Here is a 21,661-nt window from a genome sequence, read left to right as displayed (position 1 = left end):
GTCTCCACTCTTCTCTGGACTGTGCCATCAACCAACTTGCTACAGAGGAGAGAAGAAGAGACCATGTCAGAATATTCACCCATGCAGAAAAAGTTGGATATATTTTCATGATGAATCTCGCCAGCCAGGCAGGCTCGTCATCATATTTCAAAGAAATGATAGAGACGACGGGATTGGGATGGGATTTATGCATGCATGTCAACTACTCGACTGAGATGAGTGAAAGTTGGAATTTGATGAGATACTAAGAAAGGATATAAAATATTTATGTCATATCTCTTCTGGTGTCCCGAATTTATTATTATTAATTAAATGTTTTTAATGCAAACCCAAATCAACAATACAAATTTACTAACAAATATTTGCATAATTTTCATTTTGCCAAGTTTATGTGCAAGTATTAATTCATTGTTCTAAATTCCTAAAATTTTATGACATTAATTGTTAGAATATTTAGCATACATTTTTCATAACATTTTTGACCACGTCAAGTTCTTTATCGAATCCGAAGCTTTGACAAATTCTGTCCGTGAAGGAGCGATCAAGTCGATTAAAGTAAGACGTGACACGACCGTTCCGTTTCGCCAAGCGGCCAACGGAATCCATCATGTTCTTCTTTATAATTGTTCTCACATAAGCGGCACTCTCCCAGCCACCATCGCTATAAATGTTGTCGCAATATTCGCCAATTTCGTCAAAGAGTTTGTACCCCTTTTCATTATTTTCTATCTCCACGTTGCTGTCCATAATGATGGATTGTGCGAGGTTGGGATTGACTCCAGACTCACAGCAGGCGAAATATGCGGTACAGAGGTTCGGATCTAAATAGTTGCGCTTTAAACGTGTCAATTCATCCTCGGGTAGTGAAGTCATCAAGTTTTTGGATGATGCATCCAAATCACAGGCAAAGGTTAACATTTCTGCAACAGAGTCGAGTTTCTTTAGAGCCAGCTTATTTCGTGCTTTCACTGAGAGTCTCATATCATCATCGTCTTCACAGTCTTCAGTCATCTTATTAACATTACAATTGGTAGAGTAATAAATATTCGATTCATTCATTGAAGGGCGGATAAAATCAAGATCTAACAGAAGCTCAGACTTGGAGGAATGTTGATGAATATCGGTGGACGTTACTGAATTATAGATATCACTGAATGTAAAAAGAAACTGAGTTTGGTTGATAACTTGGCGAACATCGTTCCCCCCGTGGCGACAAATTGTATCGAGCAGTGCAGCAAGTTTAGCAGAAATCTCGGAATCCTTTTGACTTTCCCTTTCGTCATCATCCATTAAAGCGAATATGGATGCCCGACTAAGGATCATTGGACACAAAACTTTACGTACGATTTGCGATGGAGTTGGGAGAGTAAAGTTGATAAATAGAGGGTCTTTCTTTTCGAGTTTGGGATCCAGTGAGAGCTGGCCTAAACACGACGTTGTCATTGCAATTGGACGCACTGCAGTGGTTATTAATTGGGCAACGGCGGAGTGAAAGCCTTCATCTTCTTTAGGGTCAACTAAATCAATATCTTCGAATAACAGGAGACAGTTTTGGGTGGATTCGAGTCGATGAGAGAGAACAGCTTCCTCTACACGCTGGATGACGTCTTTTCCGGGACGTCGGCTTGAAAAATTGACTTCAACGACCTATATATGTGTATTCATACGAAACCATATAATTCACAACATAAAAATATTAATAATGTGTTGACAGATAATTTGTAATTTTAGATTACATGAAAACCATAATGTTTGGCAGCAGCATAAACTGCACTGGTCTTTCCACATCCTGGTGGCCCACATAGAAGGACACTCTTCTTTTTCAAATCTTCATCCTCTTCACTACTCGTAACAAAATCGTCATCAGAGTCCCGTCCCCGTTTCTTCTTGACTTCAATCTTTCTGCTAGTTCCACCATCGTCCTTGATATCTGACTTCCACTGCTTGAGCCAAACGGTTAATTTACTAAGAGCTTCCTTGTTGCAGCACAAGTCTTTCAAACCGAAAGAACCTTTGCACTCTTCTACCCACGGGATTGGGTTGGCATTTGCAACTCCAAGTAGTTCATCAGTCAATAATAAATTAGGTGACCCACAACAGATTTTATGTCGGTGTTGAGTTGGTCGTGGAATCAATACGCAGTTATTATCAAGAAAATAATTTGCAATTGACGTTACTAACAAATTATTATCCTCCAGTAAATCGTCATCATTCCCTTGGTGGGTGAGAGCAACCCCAGGCAGTAGCTCTGGATTCGATGATTCTGTGCAATTATCACTAGTCGTCTCTGGTACATGGTGCAGTTTTGGAAAAAATCCAACCAAACTGAGATAATCATCCTCAACTTTCTTTAGCTCGACAAATTTCTGAGCTTTGACCACAACTTCCGGAACACCAGAGTCTAAAAAGGCCCGCGTCATGGGATCCAACACTTTCCTAGGTTCAACCTTAGGAGCATCGCTATCGGAGGAAGAGGAAGAACTAGAGTCGTCTATGCATAAAATAATTATTGTAAATTAATTAGTTCAAACTAGTCAAGTCCCACGAAGTATATATATACACCTACCTATGAAGTACGATTTGATGCTCCCTGCTTTTTTCCGTGACTTTGATTTACGTTTATTTCCTGAATCGGTCGCAACTCCATTTTCTTTGACCTTCTTTGACCGAGCTGCAACAACGTCGGGTATTCCAGACTTTAAAAATTCCTTTGTTCTTTGATCCATTGTTTTCTTATTGTCTTTCTTCTTCCGAGAAGACGGTGCTGGAGAAGGTGAACAAGAGGAGTTCGAAGGCGTTCTCACTACAAATAACAGCAGTGCAAAATTTAATAAAGTGCTCACAGGACAGGGTATAATTAAAATTATAAATAAAACCTTGACGGTAAGACACAGTTGTTCGAGATCTCAATGATCTCCTCGGCTTGAAATCATCGTCATCATTATCTTCAGGGGTTGGAGTTGGATCTGGGATGCAAATAGAGTCTTCGTCATCTAGTTGCTCCTCAACTTCTATCACATCCTCCTTTTGTTCCTCTATTAGAAAAGGGTCAGAATAAGAAAACGAACAGGGGTCTTGAGCATAAATTGACTTTATCAAACCTTTCTTAGCTGTCTTCTTTTTCGTAGATGAAATTGTAACGGCAGCTGATGAGACTTTTTTAGGCGGACGGCCTCGTTTTGGCTTCTGCTTCGGCTTGGGAGGAGTCATACAATCTTCGCCCTCATCGTCGACATCCGATACCGTCACCACTGGGCTTGTGGACTTTTTTTGATTGATTAGCTGTTGCCGTCGAATAACAACGTCTGGTACGCCAGAATCTAGAAATTCTCTCGTCTTTGGATCAATCTTTAGCTTTTTCTTTGGTTCTTTCTCTTCAGAGTCGGATGAAGCTGAATCTTCGTCAGATTTTGGGGACTTTGAAATGGTATTTGAGCCTGAGCAAAAATAAGGAACTTGGGATCATTACATGTCAAATTTTTAACACCTCTTTCTGTATGAATAATTCTTATCAGCGATCAAAGTGTGAAAATCATGTGTTGCTATAAACTGGCGTGCCAAAAATATGCATCAAGTGACGGAAACAAAGGGAACCAGACTCAATAAAGATCCAGCTCAACCGTCGTCTCAAACGTTTCTATATACAAAATTCTGACACTTCCGGTTACCGGCAGGGTCAAATTGTTATTTTCTTCATCATGTATGTAATTCATAGTTATTGATCTAGTTCTTTTTTTATAGCATTAAACAATCTCACCTTTGAAATATGCCAGAATCGTTCCATTTCCATTCCCCCCTTTCTTCTTGGGACTCGATTTTCTCTTTTTACTGTTCTCGACCGAAGTTTTCCTCTTATCCACCTTAAAGCTCTTATCATTGAATGATGTTGATGCCGCCGATGAAGAACTTGGAGTATTTGAGTTGGATTCCTCTACCAACACCACATCTTCTTCGTTAATGGGTTCATGACCGTTTTCATGACCGATGTCTTCCTCAACAAGTGTAACGCTACCCGTTCTACTTCTTGTCTTGACCATTTTATGATAAAATTTTTATCCCCCTTGAAAAAGAGGCAGACGATACCTCAGATCTAAAAATTGCAACTTTCCCACAATGTTCCTCACAACGACTAGCTCGTAATTATTTCAGCCGTGCAACAATACATTTAAAAAATAATTGCAATTGAAATTTAAAAAATTCTGAGCAATTCATCTTTGAAATGTTGAACGTTGAATGTTGACAATCCAGCAGCAGTCGGCTGAAACCTCGTCCCGCTTTCTCAATTTTCATGCGGGAGTTCTCACCAAGAAGGTTTCATCATTTCACACTTCGATCAAGTCAAAGTTCAAAATTTTTTTTACGACGTCGTATTATTTCTATTTTTTTAATTGTTTGAAATAAATTTCTGGTGGTAAGTCGGTCTAAATTATAATTGTTTTTAATTATTTTAACAATAAAGTAAGTTTAACATTTTTTGCAGAAATTGGGAAATTCTGGAGAAAGAATGACTTCCAGATTACTTTGCAACTTGGGAATGCGATATTTCTCCCAGTCGCCCACAGTTTCGACAAAGATAAGCAGGCACGTTTTGAAGAGGAACATTCAGACAACGTGGTCAGCTCGGGACATCTTTACTGTACAGGATGAGAAAGATTTTCAGGATAAAGTTGTGGGTAGCAAGAGACCGGTTGTTGTCGAATTTCATGCAACGTAAGTGTAAGGCGATTTTTAATTAGCAGTTTTAATGACTCAATTGCTTTTGTTGATTTTACTATTTCAGGTGGTGCGGACCATGTAAAATGCTTATGCCAAGAATGGAAAAACAAATGGTCAACTACAACGACAAGGTGGACATGGCGAAAGTGGATATTGACGAGTTACCAGATGTCGCAATGGAATACAATGTGGGGGCAGTTCCTTCTGTGCTTTTAATCAAAGATGGCAAAGTCTTAGATAAGTTTGTCGGGTTGAAGGATGAAGATCAGATTGATACGTTTTTAACGAATGCAGCTAAACAATGACGAATGTATGCGTATAATTTTTAGTTTAATATTGCAATCATCGTTCCAACAAGTATAAATAAAACTATTTGAAACATAAAATGGACAGAAGATTTCCACTTGTTTTTCTTTGACTCTTCCTGTTTATAACGTTCTCATTATTAAAAGTCTGGTTCTAACTAACTCAATAAAATAGGTGTAGCCTACACCGTGTAGGTATCATGATAATAATAAATGTAATAGGCACCTCTCCTTTCCACTCATTAAAATATCCAAACATTATGCGTACGATATATTGTAATCATCATAATAATATAGTAATAATAATAGTTACTGCACTAGTATAATATTGACTTTTGCTGTATTAACTTATCCAAAGAGTAGCAGAGAGTAGCACCTTACTTAATAATTAGTTGGTAATATGCATAATATATGTACAAACAAATTAGGATAGAAAAAAGCTGAATAGATTTGACCCCGATCTTGACTCTATCTCTTCAATAGTTGCTCAATCTAGAAAAAATTACAAAACAATTTAAATTCAGAAGTGGCTCATATAATGTTCATAAATGGGTCAAATTACTTACTTGAGTCTTATACATGTCTTTGACATCTTGAAGGTCCAACCTCAGTTCGTCGGCTTCCTCGACTTTTTCACCATACAACTAAAAAAATAAGTAATAATTACTTTCCGTCTTAATAATATTATTATAACAAAACCTATTTTGTAATAATTATAGTAGGCTCACCTGAAGCAATGCGTTGTAATTTGTATCAAGTTCCCTTAATTTTGGTTCAAGCTCTAAAAGCCTCTCAGCTTCCATTTGGAATTCATGGTTTCTCATGGTAAGTTTGGCAATTTCGTCATTCAAGCTTTTTCTAATTTTCTCATTCTTTTGAATTTCATCTTGAAATTGTATGACCTCAGTTTCCCGAAGTCTCAATTGACTTTGCAAGTGTTCCAGCAGTCCTGTAGATGAATACGAGTCATAATATGAGCGAGGCGTGATCGTACCTCCTCGATGTCCAAGTATTTGACCATGAGGATCAAATACTTCATCCAAATAGGAAGCCTCACTCGTAACGGAATTACAACTAGGAGAATTTTCGCCAGATTTTATCACAAGGTTGCCATTATTTGTGGCTGGATTAGAAACTGTACTAATTTTATGTTGATTTATATTTCTAACACCGCCGCCACTAGTAGAAGACGCTGACTGTTCGAGCAAGTTTTGATTCCTTTTGCGTTCTTGTTCCAAAGATGCTTTTTCAGATTTTAGTTCTAATCCTAGCTGTTCATTTTCTTGGTTCAGTCTTTCTATTTCTGTCGTAAATTTTTCCATCTGTGCTTCCAGTTTGGAAATTTTAGCCAGTTTCTCTTGGGTTCCCTTATGTTCATTTTCTTCCCGGAATGAAGCGTCTCTTTTTAGGTTACGATTTTCAACTTCAAATTCTTGAATCTTTTTCTCTAGTAATGAAATTGTCCCTTCCTGTGTTGCAACTTGATCCTTTAGTGCTCTCTCCTTCTCGGCAGAACTTTTCCATTTTGACTCTAAATTCATGACTTGGGAAGAAAGAAAGCTTTCTCTTTTCTCAGAACTGGCCTGAGAGTGCTTTAGTTCCATTTGAAGTTTTTCTATTTCAAGTGACAGTGGCATCGTGGTGTCTGCTACTTCAGTTGAGACGTCAGCCAGTTGATTTTCTAACTCGTGAACTTTTCTAGTTTGGATAGCAATTTGATTCTGAAGTTCAGTTTCCCTTTTGGATGCTTTGCCTTGGTTGGAATTAATGGTGGACCGCAAATTATCCTGTTCCTTTTGAAGGGAATCGTTTCTAGACATTAGGTCAGACTTTTCTCGTGTCAAATTGTCCAGTTCAGTCGAGTCTCGTTGGGCGGAGGAAATAGCATTCTTTAATTCCAGAATTTCACTGTAATTTCAAATTCAAAATTCGCATTACTATCATGATTAATAATCATAGAATTTGTTTCGTATATCTTGTAATTACACAGAAGCATCCTCAACCGACGCTTTCATTGTGGAACAATTTTCTTTCGCATCTTCCAATTCGGAATGTATTTGTTCAATTTTCAAGTCAAGCGTTCTCTTTTCTGCAGTTAATTTTTGAACTTGATCACTCAACATTTTCTCAGCGGATTCTTTATTGATGAAACTCTTCCTAAAAATATCAATATAATAATTATCACCTCCCGCTACCTAATATTGTTTTCGTAGTGGGATTTTCTCATAATTATGACAAATTATGAGAAAATATAAAGAGTATTTACTTACGTTAGCCGATCATTCTCCACATTTTTTCCAGCAATTTCGCCTTTTAGGGTTTTAACAGTGTTTTCAATTTCTTTCTCTTTGGCACGAAGTTTCTTTATGACTTGCGTTAGTTCAAATTGCTTCTTTGATAGCTTTTCTCCTTCTTCTCGCAATTCGCTAATCATTTGATCCTTTTCTGAGATGCTTTCAGTGTTCATGCGATTTGGGATTTCGTTGGCAGCAAGAGTAGCTTGGTTTTGGTTGATTTCTTCTTCAGTCTGCGTTCCTTGGTCTTGAAAGTCAATCGACGTTTGTTGATGAATTGACGATACAATTGGGACCAACTTCACCTCTAATAATACAAGACAAAGTGGATAATTATTAATTAATAAGCTGGTTTGATTATAAATTCGTGAGCGCTTACGATCATCAATCTGTGAAACACGAGAATATTCGGATGAAAGCAGTATGACCTCAATGTCGGAAGAAGAGGCAGAAGATGGACCTTTTCTGTGTTTCGACTTAATAAATTCCGGCGACGTTGGGTCAGAAGATTGAGTCGATGAAGGAAAATCGACCCGTTCATATCCTGTCGGCCCATCAACAATGTCTCGATGCATATCACCAGATCCCGTACTCGCTGTTGACCCAGATCCACCGGAAGACGCCCTTGCTGAAGATACAACCACTATGCTACTACTCCTACTGCTTTCAGGAAGAAAATCCGGACCAGGATGACACTCTAATTTAGAAGAAGTATGTTGATGATGATGATGAGACAACATTTCAAAATTGTTTCCTTCTGGACTTCCTCTTCGACTATCGACTTCTTGGTCATCGTTGTGCATAGGTGGCGACGATGACCGGGGAGAGTCTATAGCAGAAATTGAACTGGCTGGGGGACTACACGGCTTTGAGGTTTTATCATCACCATCAATATCAGGGTCATTAATATTATCATTGCTCTCGGTCGTGGTTGTCGTCGTTGTCGCAGCAGAAGTGTCGAACAAGACTGTCCCGGAGGAAGACTCCAATTGGCTTTCATCGGTCTCATCATTTTGAAGATCTATTAGTGATGAATTTTCCTGATTTGGACTCTGAGCCGTCTCAGAATCCAGGGCAGGTTGTTCTTGCGGAGGATCGATATTTAATAATAACAAAGAAGTGTTATTCTCAATGTTTTCATTATCCGGAAGTTCGACATCTTCAAACCGGGACATTGTATTTGATTCATTTTCTTCAGCCCCGTCGGTCCAACTCCAACTGCTGCTGTCAAATCCAGTAGTAGTGGTGGTGGTTGTATCATTTTTGAATAGAACATTATTGCTTAAAGAAGAGTTGATCGTTGCTGAATTTTGATAACCCCAGGATGAAGACAAGTCGTGTATTGCTGTGGTGGTATTGGTGGTAGTCGTGGATGGAGAATTTAAATCAACTGTGGTTAAAGTCTCTTCTTGTTCTTCATTTTCCGACGTTGTCGGATTACCAACACTACTATTATTATCAGGTTGTTGCGAAACAAGTGTCGTCCTGCTTTCACTTTCTAAAATACTAGTGGTACTATTGGGGTCAGTGGTGGTAGCTGTAGTAGGTGTGGGCGTGGGGATGTCTTTATTCTCTTCTGGTTCATCAAGGATTTGGACAGACTCATGAAAATCACTGGTTAAATTAAATATTGTATCACTTAAGGAACGTTGATGATGAAGATGGTTAAAGGAGGAGGAAGAAGATTCTGATTCCGGTGGTGGTACGATAATTTCTTCTACTTGTGGGTGTGGTATCAAAGTCACCGGAATATCCGTGACCAACGATTCGCTTTGGTTACTACTACCACTGCCCTTATTACTGCTCAACTTTGACACTTCGAGAGACTGGGATCTTTTATGTTGCGCCGGTGTTGCACTAATTTTACCAGGTTGATCTGTGATTGATAATGACGAGTCTAAATCTTCAACCGTCGCAGATTTCAATGATGCTTTCTTTGCAGCACCCACTCCCCATGATGCGAAAAAGTCACTTGCAGCTTCTGTTTTAAATATTCACATAGATAATTACCAATTTATCAAACTAACATAGTTACGGTCATATGTCATACCTGTCACAGCGGCAACTTTCTCTGACGTTGAAGATGATAAGGAAGATCCATCAGGTTCCGCAACTTCACTTATCTCCAATGCCTTATCGATTGTCTTTTGTGCCTCCTTAAAAGCAGTTTTTGCCAAGGATGCAATATTTGTAGACTGGAACCAACTCATGATTTATGATGGTTGACAGAATGTAATTTTTGGGTCATGTCACAAATCACAGCACACGCGTACAGGGATTTTGGACACCCTGCAAAAAGACAAACAACTATTACTCTTATGATACCCAATACCATATTAAAATTAGCATATAAATTAATTAAAGTAATATACCCGATTAATCCGCAATTAAATCATCCGAGATGACTAAAGATGACGTGGAAGAAATCACGGTTCAACATCTTTTGTCCTTCAGCTTCACTCCTGAGACCTTTACGGTTATAATTCACTAAAGTAATTGCGAGTTAACAATGGGGAACGTTTAATAGCAACAATACTTTAGAATATAATTGCTCTACTTTTTTGAAATTCTAAAAATTAAATTTTCACCCACATTCTGTCAGTGTGCGTACAGTATGTGTGATGTGTGTAAACATAAAAATATGAGAACAGGCGGCGCAACCATCACGTGTTCAACTTAATTTAGTACACAAGGGCATTATTCGAAGTGAATAATGCATGCATGCAAAATTTTTTTGTTCGAATTTGGTTCATCTTTCGGTTGGAGATGTCCTCAGATCAAGAAATGATATTGGATTCTGATTTTATTTGCCTCTTGCATAATTAAAGTTTTATAATGCTAAATCTGTCTCCATGCGTCTGAGGAGAAGAGGGGACGCAATAAAAGCCAACTGTAGAAATTAAAGTACAATCAAGGAAATGAAATGGAACTAATTTTAAGATATGAATGCCTGCATATCAAAATAGAGCTTATAAACAGTACTGTTTTATAAATTTAATTGTATGTGAAATGCTAGATTATTGGCGAGTCAAGCTCAAAAATACCCCTGTTCAAAAATACCGTGAGAACACGCGGATGAATATTAATTATACAATACATAATTCTTCACCTGCTTCATATTTACAAATATTCACATTACTATTTACCACAAATGGTAAAATCATGCTACCATTTCACACAAAACAAGTCCCTTGTCCAGCTAATTTATATGGTTTTCTACATATTGCGATGCGAAGGAAGAGTAACGTTGAACGTTCTAGTGGCGCAATCGGCAGCGCACGGTACTTATAATGCAGTATTCGTATGAGTGATGCCGGGGTTGTGAGTTCGATCCTCACCTAGAACATATTTTTGATAATTCCTCACTATCCCTACTTTTGCATGGGGTTCGTGTCCCTTTTGCCCCGCAAACAGGAAACGAAATTCAATAAGTTCGACTTTTCACCCTGAAAATTCGCAAATAATTTTTTTATATTGCAAGAAAATTAGTCACTTATCAAGTTTTTTAATTGTTCATAATGTCGCTGTACGACGATATCGACACGGCCACGGGCAAGAAAACCGATACGAGCAACGTGGCAGGGTGGGCTTCTGGTATCAAGTTTATGCAGAACCATGTTCATCTCAAGAAAAAGTCTTTGCCGCAGGTAAATTAAAATGTATAAGAAAAATGGTAAAAGTTTGATTTTAAAATACCGTTTGAATTCCCTGTACAGCCAAAACGAGAAGTCCGTCGTCAACAACAGCTCGCTCCAGTGATAGCATTCAAGGGAAAATCGAACAGTGCAGTTTCTGGGAATGGATCAAGTGGTCCATCATTTATTCTCCCATACCAATCCGTCTCGAAAAAGTCGAGAGGAAATGTTTCTACGAAATCACTTTCCTTCATTGCTGTCGATCCAGAATGGCAATTTGATAATGAATATGACCCATATTTTCCAAACGAGTACGAAAAAGCACTCAGGGAGCTCAGAGAAAGGAGAGATAAAGAGGCTGAAGAGGAAGAGGCAAAGAGAAGGCTGGAGATTCAAGAAGGTGGTAATGACAATTATGAGATGGAAGATCAAGGCAATAAGGAGAAAGTTGGAGGAGTCACTATTGCACCGCCAGCGTCGCTACATGCTGTTGCTCCGTATAATGAAGATGATCAACCCTTCTCAACTGCGGATATGGGCAAGTCGCCCTCGTCCTTTGGAAGACTGATGGCTGGGTGCAGTGGGGGGAATAGTAGGGGTGGTTTTGGGCTGGGTAGTGGTGGTGTTGGCTCAAGTCCTGTATCAGGGGCTACAGCAGCAGCTAAGATTATGGCGAAATATGGTTACAAAGAGGGGACCGGTTTGGGAAGGATGGGACAAGGAATGTCAACTGCGCTGCAAGTAAGTAGTTTGTCTTTAAATATCGTAATAGTTTGATACGCTCTATGTCCATCTATTTTACAGGTTGAAAAAACCAGTCATCGAATTGGAAGAATTATCCATGAAAAAGATGTCGCAAAGGAGGCTTCAACACCTAATTTTGTATCGTCGTACATAGATGATGACGAGTTCGAAATGGAACCACCACAACTACCAGAAGATAAGCCTGTTGATACAAGTTTACAGTTGAAATCAGAACAAGAACAGTATGCCGAAGATCAGCTAAAAAATCCTTCAAAAGTTGTTCTTCTCCAGGTTCTTACACAAATAGTTTATCGAATGTCTGATTGACTAGAAAAGTAAAATATAACATGAAAATGTTTGTTACAGAATATGGTTGGCCCTGGAGAAGTAGATGATGACCTAGAACCTGAGGTGAAAGAAGAGTGTCAAAAATATGGAGAAGTTGTTGCAGTTATTGTGTTCCAAATGCCTGATGTCGACAGTGAAGATTCTATAAGAATTTTTGTAGAATTTGTTAAAGTAACCTCTGCAGTTAAAGGTATATTTTTTATTACAACTTGAATTCTGTGCATCCATCCATAACAATGATGTTGATATTGTTGTATTCGTAGCATTCATGGATCTAAATGGAAGATTCTTTGGTGGCCGTCAATTAAAAGCTGCTTTTTATGATCCCGATAAGTTTAATAATCTGGAACTGACTTGCTAATAATTTCAAGTAGTTCTCATAATTAATTACACTCTACGATTAATTACATTCGTATTTTTATTGCTACTTATTGTTACAGATTCAAAATATAGATAAGCAATTTTTACCGGACGTTAGATATCATTCAATTATTACACAGAAAATAGCTTGTCAAATTATCATCCTGATTGAGGTGGTTTCAGTCTAGGATCATCTTTTGTATGAGAATAAACGACAAATCCTTCACCCGCAGCGATATGAGAAGCCAAGTGACAATGAAATAACCAGACCTGAAAAAAATTATAGTTTAGGATCATGTATACAACATTTATACCTAAATATGCAGTATTTATAAGTAGTTATACCCCTGGATTATCTGTCCAAATTCGAACCGCTGTCCATCCACATTCTTGACCTGGTTTCAACTTGGTGACATCCTCATCTCCCTCAGGTTCTGGATATGCAGTGACCACGTCACGAAAAACAAAAGGTGAACCAGAGTCCACCTTGGTATCAATTTTGTCGCCATCCTTGTCCTCGTCATACTTCCCTTTACCATGACCCACGACATAAAATGAGTGGCCGTGAAAATGGAACGCATGCTGAGTGCAGATCCCTTCGTCGGATGCCGTATTTTGGAACACGAACTGGATCGACTGATTAGTCAGCGTTTCATAGATGATTGGCTCTTTTGTAATGTTCATCCCACTGTTCCGGACTTGAGTCAAAAGGGGGACTTTCCCCGTCTTGAAAGACTTTCCATTCACTTGATAAAAGAATATTTAACGATTATAAAAGTTAAAGAAATCTTACTCTTTTGACGAACTTGGTAATTAGTATTTATTAATACAATCTTTGTAAGTCTCATTATGATCTAACCTTGATAAGAATATGAAGTGTCGTGACTGTCATCCGATTTTGGCGACGCATCTCTCTTCGTCTTTTTATCGCTTTTGTCGTCATCCTACATATGAATATGAAAAATCTCAACTTGCCTCATTCCTTATAAAATCGTAGTCTCAATATGGTCTCAATCTACCTCATGCATCACTGCTTTACATATCATTACCTCAGATTCATCATCGTCATCATCACTGGCCTCCTTCGTCTTCTTTTTCCTGGTCATCGTGATGACGATTTCTCTATCCACAGATTTCGGCAGAGGATAAATGTCAGGTTGACGAATGACCGGATTTGGGGAAAGTTTACTGCCCTCCCATCTCTTTAATTTCTCAAAAGTGCTATTTCCCTTATAAACTTTGGTCCTTTTGGCCACGTCCACTTCGGCCCCTTCATATTGAAGAATAGCCTTCCCGTTGTTTGGCCCAGGTCCAGGGATCATTTCGCTGGTGATTAAATACGTTCCGACCTCTTGATCCATCTGCAAATTCAGTATTTATTAATTTTGGAAACCACTTGTAACCATTGTTAGTTTTAAATTACCGTCACCAAAATGCTGTATCTCTGGTCATGAAAAACAATAATATTTAGTAAAGATTTATGTGTTCAGATGATTGTTTATTACTTGAAGTTTCTAACAAAAATACCTGACCAGAGTTGACTTCGAGTCGGTCAACTTCCAATGGTTCAATTATGGTCCCGTCCACCTTGAACATAAATTTGCAAGTTCAGAAATTTGAAAATCCTGAGCAATCATTTGTTCTAACCTCCATAATTGTCATTTTGTGACTTTCTATAGCGAAAGTGAGGATGGAATCGATCCCACCACCGATTACTCGTAATCTGTACGTCTTTTCAGGTTGGACTGTAATTACCTCATACCCTTCTGTCAAACCGTTTCGTTTCCCCCATTTTCCGTAGGATCGACCATTTATCAAAATACTGGCTGGTTCTGAAGAAAATCCTTTGAAATACTTGGCCTGTTCGGAGTTCAGGGGTCCTTCAAGCTATTGACCAAACAATAATAGTACATAGTGGTCTTTCACTCCTACTTTACTTTCGACGGTTTAAGTACCTTAAACAACTTGGACATAGCGGTGTGCCAACACTGACTCAATATGAGGACATGATCCCAAAAGTGATAATAGGCTGGCTGATTTGCCAGCAATTCTGGTCCATCTTCAATAATGATGGGTCCAAATCCCCAAATCTGATCGGCCACTGAAGACTGCAAATGATACAGAAACGTGCCCGTTTGATACCCAATGTTGATCGTGTATCGAAACACGCCTCCTGGAGGAATGGGCTCCTGCGTTATGTAAGGAACCCCATCCGAAAAAGATTCTCCGTAATTTCGTAACCCGTGAAAATGTAGAGCAATTCCATGGTCGAGATTATTTGTGACGTCGATAATCAACGTGTCCAGCCACTGGACACGAATTGGAGGACCAGGAAATCTTTGATTTATTAGAATTCCTATTTATTATATTTATTAGAATTCCTGAACAAACTCATAAATTGAGTGAGACGATTTTGAAATTTACCCTTTTGAACGAAATTGTCCGGAGCAATATCTCCATACTCGAAGACGAGTTGCTGTATAACTGGAGGCTTTCGCACTAAGGGAGGAGGCATGGGACGAGCCATTTGTAACCCTGGAGGTGGAGGACCCCCCATTGGGAACCCTGCTGGAGGACCCATCATCATAAATGGTGGTTGTGGCAATGCATTAGTGGTGCAGATAGTAAAGAACACGAAATAAGATACTATTAGACAATTATAAATGTAGAACGATAACTTTAATAAGATCATTATTCCTGAAAATATGTAAAACAGGAATATGTATGTAGGAAGGGTTAGGCCAACTATGCAAAATTATGTTAAATTCAGTAACTGGATAAGTTTCATTCTATTATTATTTCGACCCACAAATCATGGCTAAGGTTAAGTATAAACAATGAGAAATTATTATATAAAAGAATCGTCAATCAAAAATTCATTATCAATTCAACATGAGAATTGCAATGCTTTTTAACGCTCAGAGAGAATAACATTTTACAAATAGAATATGAAAAACATTAACGTAAAAGATAGAATAGTATAGTTCTGTGCGTAAAAGTTAAGTAGTTTAAAAAGTTATAAAAAACATTTTTTTCATTGCTCAATTAACAAATGACATCACAGATAGAGTGATACATGCTATTTAATATGATGTCATAAAAATTTTGCATAATTTATTATAATGAGCTAAAGTTCACCCCATGATCGATTTGCTCTTAGGAGGGGAGCTTGCGAGGTTGATAATAACAGATCTTGATGCCCTTTGGATATGTGGTAGGGTCTCATGAGTGTACTAAAACCCTGAAGTGGTTTGACTCCATGGCCACATTTGCGCCCGCCACACCCACTCAAAAATGCTCAAAAAACGCTTTCACTCCAGTTTTCACTCACTCAAATCCACGCCAAAAATCCAATTTTACTCGGATTTTGAAATTTCTTTCGCCATTATACTCCCAGATAGTTGCTTTCTTCCATCCAGTATCAAACTCAATTTTTTCGAAATTTTTAGTATTTTTAAAATTTAAAATTCTGAATGAGCATTGTTGTAGTAATCAACAACGCAAATTATGTCTGCGAAATAATCATCAGCAAAATTGAGTTTGACATTGGATTGAAGAAAGCAACTATCTGGGAGCGTAATGGTGAAAGAAATTTCAAAATCCGAGTAAAATTGGATTTTTGGCGTGGATTTGAGTGAGTGAAAACTGGAGTGAAAGCGTTTTTTGAGCATTTTTGAGTGGGTGTGGCGGGCGCAAATGTGGCCATGGAGTCAAACCACTTCAGGGTTTTAGTACACTCATGGGACCCTACCACATATCCAAAGGGCATCAAGATCTGTTATTATCAACCTCGCAAGCTCCCCTCCTTAAAGATAGTGCCATATTCTAAATTGTAAATAATGCATACTTTTTAAAATAAAATTTTCTAGAAATTGTGAAATTCTCTTTGTAGCGATACGCGATGTTGCTCACTACCACACGCTCTCCGTGGTCGCCGGTTCTCTAAGAAACGGAAAGAAAATATCGACCAAACTATGGAAATAGGTAAGTCGAAACTCTGGAGCTTTCAATTGAGCGTGTGAATCGAATAACGACTTGTCAACAAACTCATTTTTTTTCTTCTGGTATTACCATGGATATTTTAAAAAATATTCAGAGGTCAATTATTTATAAAAATGATTTTTATAAAGTGTTCACTCTTAGATTTTAGCCCGAGTCAGAGGGTCACATCCGTATGTCTGGTTTGTGATAACTCTCTTTAAGCTAATCCGATCGTCTTGAAATTTTGCACACAATTAGTATGGGTAAAAGGAGGAGTTATGTTCGAAGATAGGCGAAATCGGTTGACCGGTGGGGGTCATCTGGGTGGGTGGGGTACTATGCACCAAAATATCAAAATTGCAGTAGAAAGCTGAAATTTGGTACAGATGGTTCCTAATGGAAGAATATGAATTCAAAATAGAAAAATTATGATCTGAAGGGACCCGAGGGGGTGACCCACACCGACTTTAAAAATCGTAAAATTTAAATTTGGCGTTGAGGTTGCTAATGGGTTGTAATGGAAGAGGATACATTGGAATTTAAAAAAATTCATCTTCAAATTCTTGAAGGACTCTGTCGGGTGACCCTCGCCGATTTTCAGAAATTAACATGGAAAGCTGGAATTTGGACCAGAGATCCTTATTGCTGATAACTGTAATATAGAGTCAAATATGAACTAAAATTAACCAGAGGGCACTAGGGGGTACCAAATACCGATTTCTAAAAGTTGATATAATCATCGTAAATTTAGTATGGAGTCGAAAATACTTATGATTAGCATATGGGATGGTTGAATTTCGAAATTTTTATAGGGGCGACCTCTACTGGTCGTGGGAAGTAGTCAAGGGTAAGGGATAGTAAATATTTGTAGAATTTGAAGCCAAGTATATGTTTTTAAAGAAATTTTTAAAACCTACAGTGCAGACTTGATATAGCCCAAGTTGTGGTTAGCATGAAATTTTATCATAAATGCATGTAAAACAATTTTAAAATTTAAATTCATACTATTCGAATAGTAACAATTAGGAGCCTGTGTAGCAAATTTCAATTTAAAAAATCTGTATGGGTCTCTCGTCACCAATACGGCCCCTCCAGATGAAAATTGTTCCTATTTGAATTCATAATATGAATTTCATATTGTCCCATTAGGAGCCATTATAAACTTCTCTACTAAATTTCAGCTCGATTTGATTTTGAAAAATTAGTTTGGGTCACCTCATAGGGTCTGTCCAGATGAAAATGTGTTTAATTTCAATTTATACTCTTCCATTAGCAAACCCCACACCAATTTTCAGTTCGATTGGATGTTTTAAAAATCGGTATGGGTAACGCCCAAGGGTCCCTCCAGATGAAAATTTTTGAAATTTTACTTTATATTCTTTCATTAGAAACCATTATCAACCTCTGTACCAAATTTCAGCTTTCTGCGACAATTTTGACATTTTGGTGCAAACACCCCACCCACTCCGATGACCCCCACCGGTCAACCACTTGACCGATTTCGCCCATCTTCGAACTCGTTTGTCCAATATGCACTGGTAAAAATTTCAAGTCAATGGGTTCAGCCGCTTTGGCTCTATCGTGCCGGACAGACGGATGGACGGACGGACATGACGGTTCCATAAGCCCTGACTCAGGCTAAAAATTTAAGACCTGGGTACCGTTTTAGGCCTTTTAAGATGGCCTTATAGATCTGTCAAGATGTCTGTCTGTCCGTCCGTCTGTCCGTCCGTCTGTAGGCACGATAACTCTCTTTAAACAAAAGCTATCGACTTGAAATTTTGCATACTTCATCTTCGGGTAAAAAGTAAGGATGAGTTCGGAGATGGGCATGATCGGTCAAGTGGTTGGCCGGTGGGGGTCTTTTCCATCCAAATGTGTTGCCATTGACTACCAAGATGGCATTAATGCCATCTTAAAAGGTTCCACAAAGTTGCTTGAAGTAGGTTTTTGTATCATATCCAAGGTGATATTATTACCAATGTTCAGAATAAAATGTTGGAGTTTGTTGACAAGTCGTTATTCGATTCACACCCTCAATTATATTGCAATATCTTGTGTACTACGGCATATCAACTACTCATCGACATCGTTCTTTAGTATATAGTGCAATTCGTGATATGTATCTTGCCCCAACCCCCACTAATTAACGCATAAAACCCTTCGTAATTTTAATACTTTATCATCAAGCTCCCTTACAGGATGGGGGACGATCAGAGGGAAACGATGCCACGTCGGGATGAGGAACTCTTGGTCACGAGGAAACGGTCCAAACTCAAACCACACCCACCCATCCCTCGGCTACCGAAAAGTGTCGAGGAGAAGTTTTCCAGCGGTTTTGAGGGGCTAGAGTACCCACCCATTCTACAAACTAATTCTTGGATGCGGTCCGCCCCCTTCAAGGAGGAATACACCGACCTCAGTCCCAGCGAAAATATCGGCAACCACTACTCACCTCCTGAGGCACGTTTCAAACTCAAAGAGCTGGCAGCCCCACCGAGGAAAAATAAGAAAACAAAGATTGTAATCGATTTGAAAGAGCTTAAAGCCCCTCCACCCACTTTGGAGCGGAAATATCTCACAACACAACCAAATAGTCATTCCATCATGCCGCTTGTGGATCTATTGTCCGGCGCTTACAAGAAGAATGACCCCAAACCAGTAAAAGAGCTACTTCCAGTTAATAACAAGCGAAAAAGTATAGCTGCCTCGGATGTTGGGGGAGGAAATGGTGTCAAGAACAAGAAACTTTATGGCTGTGTCGACGAGAAACCTCAGACCCCCGTGAAGGAAGAGATTCACAAGCAGACTCCTTCCGGTAGAATGTGTCGTCCGAGACATATCGAGGCTAAAGAAAGTCAGGAGGAGGGTTTAATGAATGTCCCAATGGACAGATTGTTTGATCTAATATCGAAGCGGTAACCATATTCTTGGACAAATGTACTATCCATATTTCTCTTGGTTGAACATGCTTAATTTTACAAACTAGAACTGCATATATTGAACCTCTTTGGCCAGAACAACAACTATTTTTAATGAAAATTGTGGAAGATTTGGCGCATACCCCGGATCCTACGGAGGTTGATTTAGCACGATACAAGTATTATATTCAGGTCCGAATCATAAAATGGTACCATTTTCAGATCTATTTTTCTAGTAAATAAATCTATAATTTCAGAGCATTTCGGATGATGATGTCGCCGACTGGCCACCCAACACGTCTTCGAAAATTCGAAAACTCTTGCCAAAATCTTGCACTGAGAAGCGTGTGTAAGTAAAAGTTCATATTTGAATTTTAATATGTAGTTTAATGTATGGTAAGTTACATGTACGTATGCTCTGTCTGCAGGTTGAAAGTACTAGTTGAAAGACTCGAAGAAAGGGCGAGGTCATGGTTCAAATGGGCTTTAAAGAAAGCTATCGTGGACTACATTTTAATGGACCCTGCTGAACGAGTTCGCATCAAGGTTTTCCAAGTCGAACAGTCTTACCAGCCAAGAATTGTCCGTGGCCCGATTCCCTGGCACAATAATTACGTCACATGTCGAGAAGTAATGAGGAACACATTGTTCCTTTGTCACCCCATATTGGTGCGTCTTCGAAAGCTGTGGGATGACAAGTGAGTACATTAAACTCTGCCAACTATTGTACAAGTTTGTGAATATATTTAAAATGATGAATATTGCTGTCTCATTTAGATATCGGGATCAACCCTTTCTTAACATTGAGCAATTCTTGGAACCCCTCCCACTTCCACCAATGCAACTTGCAACACACTTGAAAATATTGATTGCAAATGGTCGCAGTCTTCTCACACGAGAGTAAACAGCATTTAATTTTTCCGAATTCCAAGCTCATGACTGTTTATGGAATTAAACGTTGAAACATTTTTTAATTTCAGATGGGCTCGTGACGTAGCAAACTTATTTGTTGAGATGAAAGAGACGTGGGTGCATCTCGTTCCACAGAGAAAGTCTTCGTCGCTGGCTGGATTGATCAAATTGTTTGGGAGCGTGGCAGCCTTGATGTCCAGACAAATGCGGGACATGGTGTGTGAATATTTGAAACTTTTAAAATTTTCGACTGCTGACATTTTCTTGTTACTTACAGGTCATGTCCACGTTGGAAAATGTTAATGATATTTTCGAAACGTATGCTGTAAGTGTCCACTAACTAAATTTAGCTGAAGTAGTGGATTGTTATGCATCACTGGTCATTTGCTTCACTTTATTATCGCAGCAAGGAAACTCTTTTGAAGGAGAGTACAGTGAAAGACTTTTCAATACGAGGCCAATCCTCAGCGTGACCGTGCTGGCCACCAACAGCTCTCCATTCGTAGCCTTTAAACCACAAGTGGATGAAGTAACGTGGAAAGAACCAAGTCTGCGAGATCGGATGGATTGCATCAATACGGTCACACAACTCCTCGCACAAATTATTGCGGGTGGAAAACTTATTCCGAGAATAGAAAAAATGTTGTTCCCAGGTTTGGACAAAATATTTTAGTTATTAATAACCACTGAGTGATCATGTATTCAAAAGTTATTAAAAATGTAATGCACTCGTAGAGCTGTACCCTCAAGACATCAATCTCTTGCCAGTCGTACTTCACGAGACTGGCGTAAAAAATATATTTAGTCGGATTTCAAACATAATTCGCCTCAACTTGACCGGCCCGAAGCAGTACATTCATTTCTACGATAGTTACTTTTGGCTCATTGATGGAACGGCAGATGCTCAATTGCAAACTTTCCTTGACCGAGAACCAAACTATAAAGTAATTAATGAATTAGCTTTACTTATAATTAAACAATTATTTTAATGGAGATTTTACATGTTTGTCCTTTATTAACAGTACATGGCACAAAAAATTGAAGAATTAACTCGAATTAAGACCAAAGTTTACTCCTTTCGAAAATTAGTCCCTTTGAATTTTCTCGCATTGGATTGCAGTGGTTTCAACCAACATTTAATCGACAAGCTAAACTCTTTGATTGATCGAGTCGTTCTGGGCGAAGTGGAGAAAAATGAGCGTCTCTTGCAAACGTAAGCAAGCAATTATGATTTTTATGAAGTGTGGCTCATTAAAATTCCGACTTATTATTCAGGACGTTAAATACATTTGAGGAAATGTCCATCCGGTCCAATGAACGGATCGACTCTACTGCGGATCTTGTAAATCTTACCAACTATTTGAATACTTGCATGTCCGAGACATTCTTTAAAATGAAGCAAAACATTACGGAGGCGATGCAAAGGGTCTTGTTCCTGCTAGATT

General features: G+C 38.6%; 6 protein-coding genes, 1 long non-coding RNA gene and 1 other non-coding gene across 9 annotated transcripts; 4 read left to right on the top strand and 4 right to left on the bottom strand.

Annotated features, from left to right (window-relative positions):
- Nucleotides 1–264: 264 nt before the first annotated feature.
- LOC110849549 lies at nucleotides 265–4,242 on the bottom strand. The gene is made up of 6 exons (XM_022096968.1): nucleotides 3,758–4,242; nucleotides 3,102–3,437; nucleotides 2,877–3,035; nucleotides 2,567–2,803; nucleotides 1,737–2,491; nucleotides 265–1,647 (listed from the first exon to the last, which is right to left on the bottom strand). Exons 1-6 carry the CDS (start codon nucleotides 4,035–4,037, stop codon nucleotides 454–456), a joined length of 2,961 nt encoding a protein of 986 aa, XP_021952660.1. The 5' UTR covers nucleotides 4,038–4,242; the 3' UTR covers nucleotides 265–453.
- A 42-nt stretch (nucleotides 4,243–4,284) lies between these two features.
- Nucleotides 4,285–5,106, top strand: LOC110849550 (thioredoxin, mitochondrial). Its single transcript, XM_022096969.2, has 3 exons — nucleotides 4,285–4,411; nucleotides 4,481–4,710; nucleotides 4,781–5,106. Exons 2-3 carry the CDS (start codon nucleotides 4,505–4,507, stop codon nucleotides 5,019–5,021), a joined length of 447 nt encoding a protein of 148 aa, XP_021952661.1. The 5' UTR covers nucleotides 4,285–4,411; nucleotides 4,481–4,504; the 3' UTR covers nucleotides 5,022–5,106.
- Nucleotides 5,030–9,949, bottom strand: LOC110849548 (TATA element modulatory factor). Of its 2 annotated transcripts, none has more exons than XM_022096967.2 (8): nucleotides 9,688–9,949; nucleotides 9,366–9,622; nucleotides 7,695–9,296; nucleotides 7,292–7,622; nucleotides 7,008–7,178; nucleotides 5,750–6,929; nucleotides 5,588–5,665; nucleotides 5,030–5,513 (listed from the first exon to the last, which is right to left on the bottom strand). In XM_022096967.2, exons 2-8 carry the CDS (start codon nucleotides 9,523–9,525, stop codon nucleotides 5,490–5,492), a joined length of 3,546 nt encoding a protein of 1,181 aa, XP_021952659.1. In that variant the 5' UTR covers nucleotides 9,526–9,622; nucleotides 9,688–9,949; the 3' UTR covers nucleotides 5,030–5,489. The 2 variants fall into 2 exon arrangements, with proteins under 2 accessions (XP_021952659.1, XP_021952658.1); XM_022096966.2 differs by having other exon boundaries at nucleotides 9,366–9,604.
- A 619-nt stretch (nucleotides 9,950–10,568) lies between these two features.
- Nucleotides 10,569–10,661, top strand: Trnai-uau. Its single transcript has 2 exons — nucleotides 10,569–10,605; nucleotides 10,626–10,661. It is a non-coding gene; the product is annotated as a tRNA-Ile (tRNA).
- Nucleotides 10,662–10,715: 54 nt separating this feature from the next.
- On the top strand, nucleotides 10,716–12,514 carry LOC110848381 (splicing factor 45). The gene is made up of 5 exons (XM_022095583.2): nucleotides 10,716–10,962; nucleotides 11,032–11,691; nucleotides 11,755–11,985; nucleotides 12,061–12,232; nucleotides 12,306–12,514. Exons 1-5 carry the CDS (start codon nucleotides 10,834–10,836, stop codon nucleotides 12,401–12,403), a joined length of 1,290 nt encoding a protein of 429 aa, XP_021951275.1. The 5' UTR covers nucleotides 10,716–10,833; the 3' UTR covers nucleotides 12,404–12,514.
- LOC118435370 lies at nucleotides 12,443–12,883 on the bottom strand. The gene is made up of 2 exons (XR_004834732.1): nucleotides 12,748–12,883; nucleotides 12,443–12,672 (listed from the first exon to the last, which is right to left on the bottom strand). It is a non-coding gene; the product is annotated as an uncharacterized LOC118435370 (long non-coding RNA).
- A 373-nt stretch (nucleotides 12,884–13,256) lies between these two features.
- On the bottom strand, nucleotides 13,257–14,983 carry LOC110849063 (laccase-2). The gene is made up of 7 exons (XM_035851385.1): nucleotides 14,827–14,983; nucleotides 14,358–14,758; nucleotides 14,050–14,289; nucleotides 13,930–13,989; nucleotides 13,826–13,846; nucleotides 13,452–13,763; nucleotides 13,257–13,346 (listed from the first exon to the last, which is right to left on the bottom strand). The coding sequence occupies exons 1-7, from the start codon at nucleotides 14,981–14,983 to the stop codon at nucleotides 13,257–13,259; spliced, it is 1,281 nt and encodes a 426-aa protein (XP_035707278.1).
- A 3,602-nt stretch (nucleotides 14,984–18,585) lies between these two features.
- LOC118435382 (dynein heavy chain 3, axonemal-like) lies at nucleotides 18,586–21,433 on the top strand. The gene is made up of 10 exons (XM_035851384.1): nucleotides 18,586–19,301; nucleotides 19,373–19,496; nucleotides 19,562–19,653; nucleotides 19,733–20,002; nucleotides 20,082–20,204; nucleotides 20,285–20,432; nucleotides 20,494–20,541; nucleotides 20,623–20,869; nucleotides 20,952–21,160; nucleotides 21,239–21,433. The coding sequence occupies exons 1-10, from the start codon at nucleotides 18,586–18,588 to the stop codon at nucleotides 21,431–21,433; spliced, it is 2,172 nt and encodes a 723-aa protein (XP_035707277.1).
- The last annotated feature ends 228 nt before the right edge of the window (nucleotides 21,434–21,661 follow it).

The sequence above is a fragment of the Folsomia candida genome, unplaced genomic scaffold, assembly GCF_002217175.1.
Source record: "Folsomia candida strain VU population unplaced genomic scaffold, ASM221717v1 Fcan01_Sc004, whole genome shotgun sequence".
Lineage (NCBI taxonomy): Eukaryota > Metazoa > Arthropoda > Collembola > Entomobryomorpha > Isotomidae > Folsomia > Folsomia candida.
Note: the sequence above shows the minus strand (reverse complement) of the source record. Positions and strands in the feature narration are given on the sequence as shown.

Excerpts from the sequence above, each read along its gene's own strand:
- LOC110849549 (XM_022096968.1), bottom strand. The coding sequence starts at position 4,037 with ATGGTCAAGACAAGAAGTAGAACGGGTAGCGTTACACTTGTTGAGGAA. Across the intron at positions 3,438-3,757 it reads GATTCTGGCATATTTCAAAG|GCTCAAATACCATTTCAAAG; the intron begins GTGAGATTGTTT and ends ATTTTTGCTCAG. Across the intron at positions 2,492-2,566 it reads CATCAAATCGTACTTCATAG|ACGACTCTAGTTCTTCCTCT; the intron begins GTAGGTGTATAT and ends TTTTATGCATAG.
- LOC110849550 (XM_022096969.2), top strand. The coding sequence starts at position 4,505 with ATGACTTCCAGATTACTTTGCAACTTGGGAATGCGATATTTCTCCCAG. Across the intron at positions 4,711-4,780 it reads GTTGTCGAATTTCATGCAAC|GTGGTGCGGACCATGTAAAA; the intron begins GTAAGTGTAAGG and ends TTACTATTTCAG.
- LOC110849548 (XM_022096967.2), bottom strand. The coding sequence starts at position 9,525 with ATGAGTTGGTTCCAGTCTACAAATATTGCATCCTTGGCAAAAACTGCT. Across the intron at positions 7,179-7,291 it reads GTGGAGAATGATCGGCTAAC|GAAGAGTTTCATCAATAAAG; the intron begins GTAAGTAAATAC and ends TGATATTTTTAG. Across the intron at positions 6,930-7,007 it reads TCGGTTGAGGATGCTTCTGT|TGAAATTCTGGAATTAAAGA; the intron begins GTAATTACAAGA and ends TTGAAATTACAG.
- LOC110848381 (XM_022095583.2), top strand. The coding sequence starts at position 10,834 with ATGTCGCTGTACGACGATATCGACACGGCCACGGGCAAGAAAACCGAT. Across the intron at positions 10,963-11,031 it reads AGAAAAAGTCTTTGCCGCAG|CCAAAACGAGAAGTCCGTCG; the intron begins GTAAATTAAAAT and ends TTCCCTGTACAG. Across the intron at positions 11,692-11,754 it reads GAATGTCAACTGCGCTGCAA|GTTGAAAAAACCAGTCATCG; the intron begins GTAAGTAGTTTG and ends TCTATTTTACAG.
- LOC110849063 (XM_035851385.1), bottom strand. The coding sequence starts at position 14,983 with ATGGGTCCTCCAGCAGGGTTCCCAATGGGGGGTCCTCCACCTCCAGGG. Across the intron at positions 14,759-14,826 it reads GGACAATTTCGTTCAAAAGG|GAATTCTAATAAATCAAAGA; the intron begins GTAAATTTCAAA and ends TATAATAAATAG. Across the intron at positions 13,764-13,825 it reads GATACAGCATTTTGGTGACG|ATGGATCAAGAGGTCGGAAC; the intron begins GTAATTTAAAAC and ends CTGAATTTGCAG.
- LOC118435382 (XM_035851384.1), top strand. The coding sequence starts at position 18,586 with ATGGGGGACGATCAGAGGGAAACGATGCCACGTCGGGATGAGGAACTC. Across the intron at positions 19,497-19,561 it reads GATACAAGTATTATATTCAG|AGCATTTCGGATGATGATGT; the intron begins GTCCGAATCATA and ends CTATAATTTCAG. Across the intron at positions 20,870-20,951 it reads AGAAAAAATGTTGTTCCCAG|AGCTGTACCCTCAAGACATC; the intron begins GTTTGGACAAAA and ends ATGCACTCGTAG.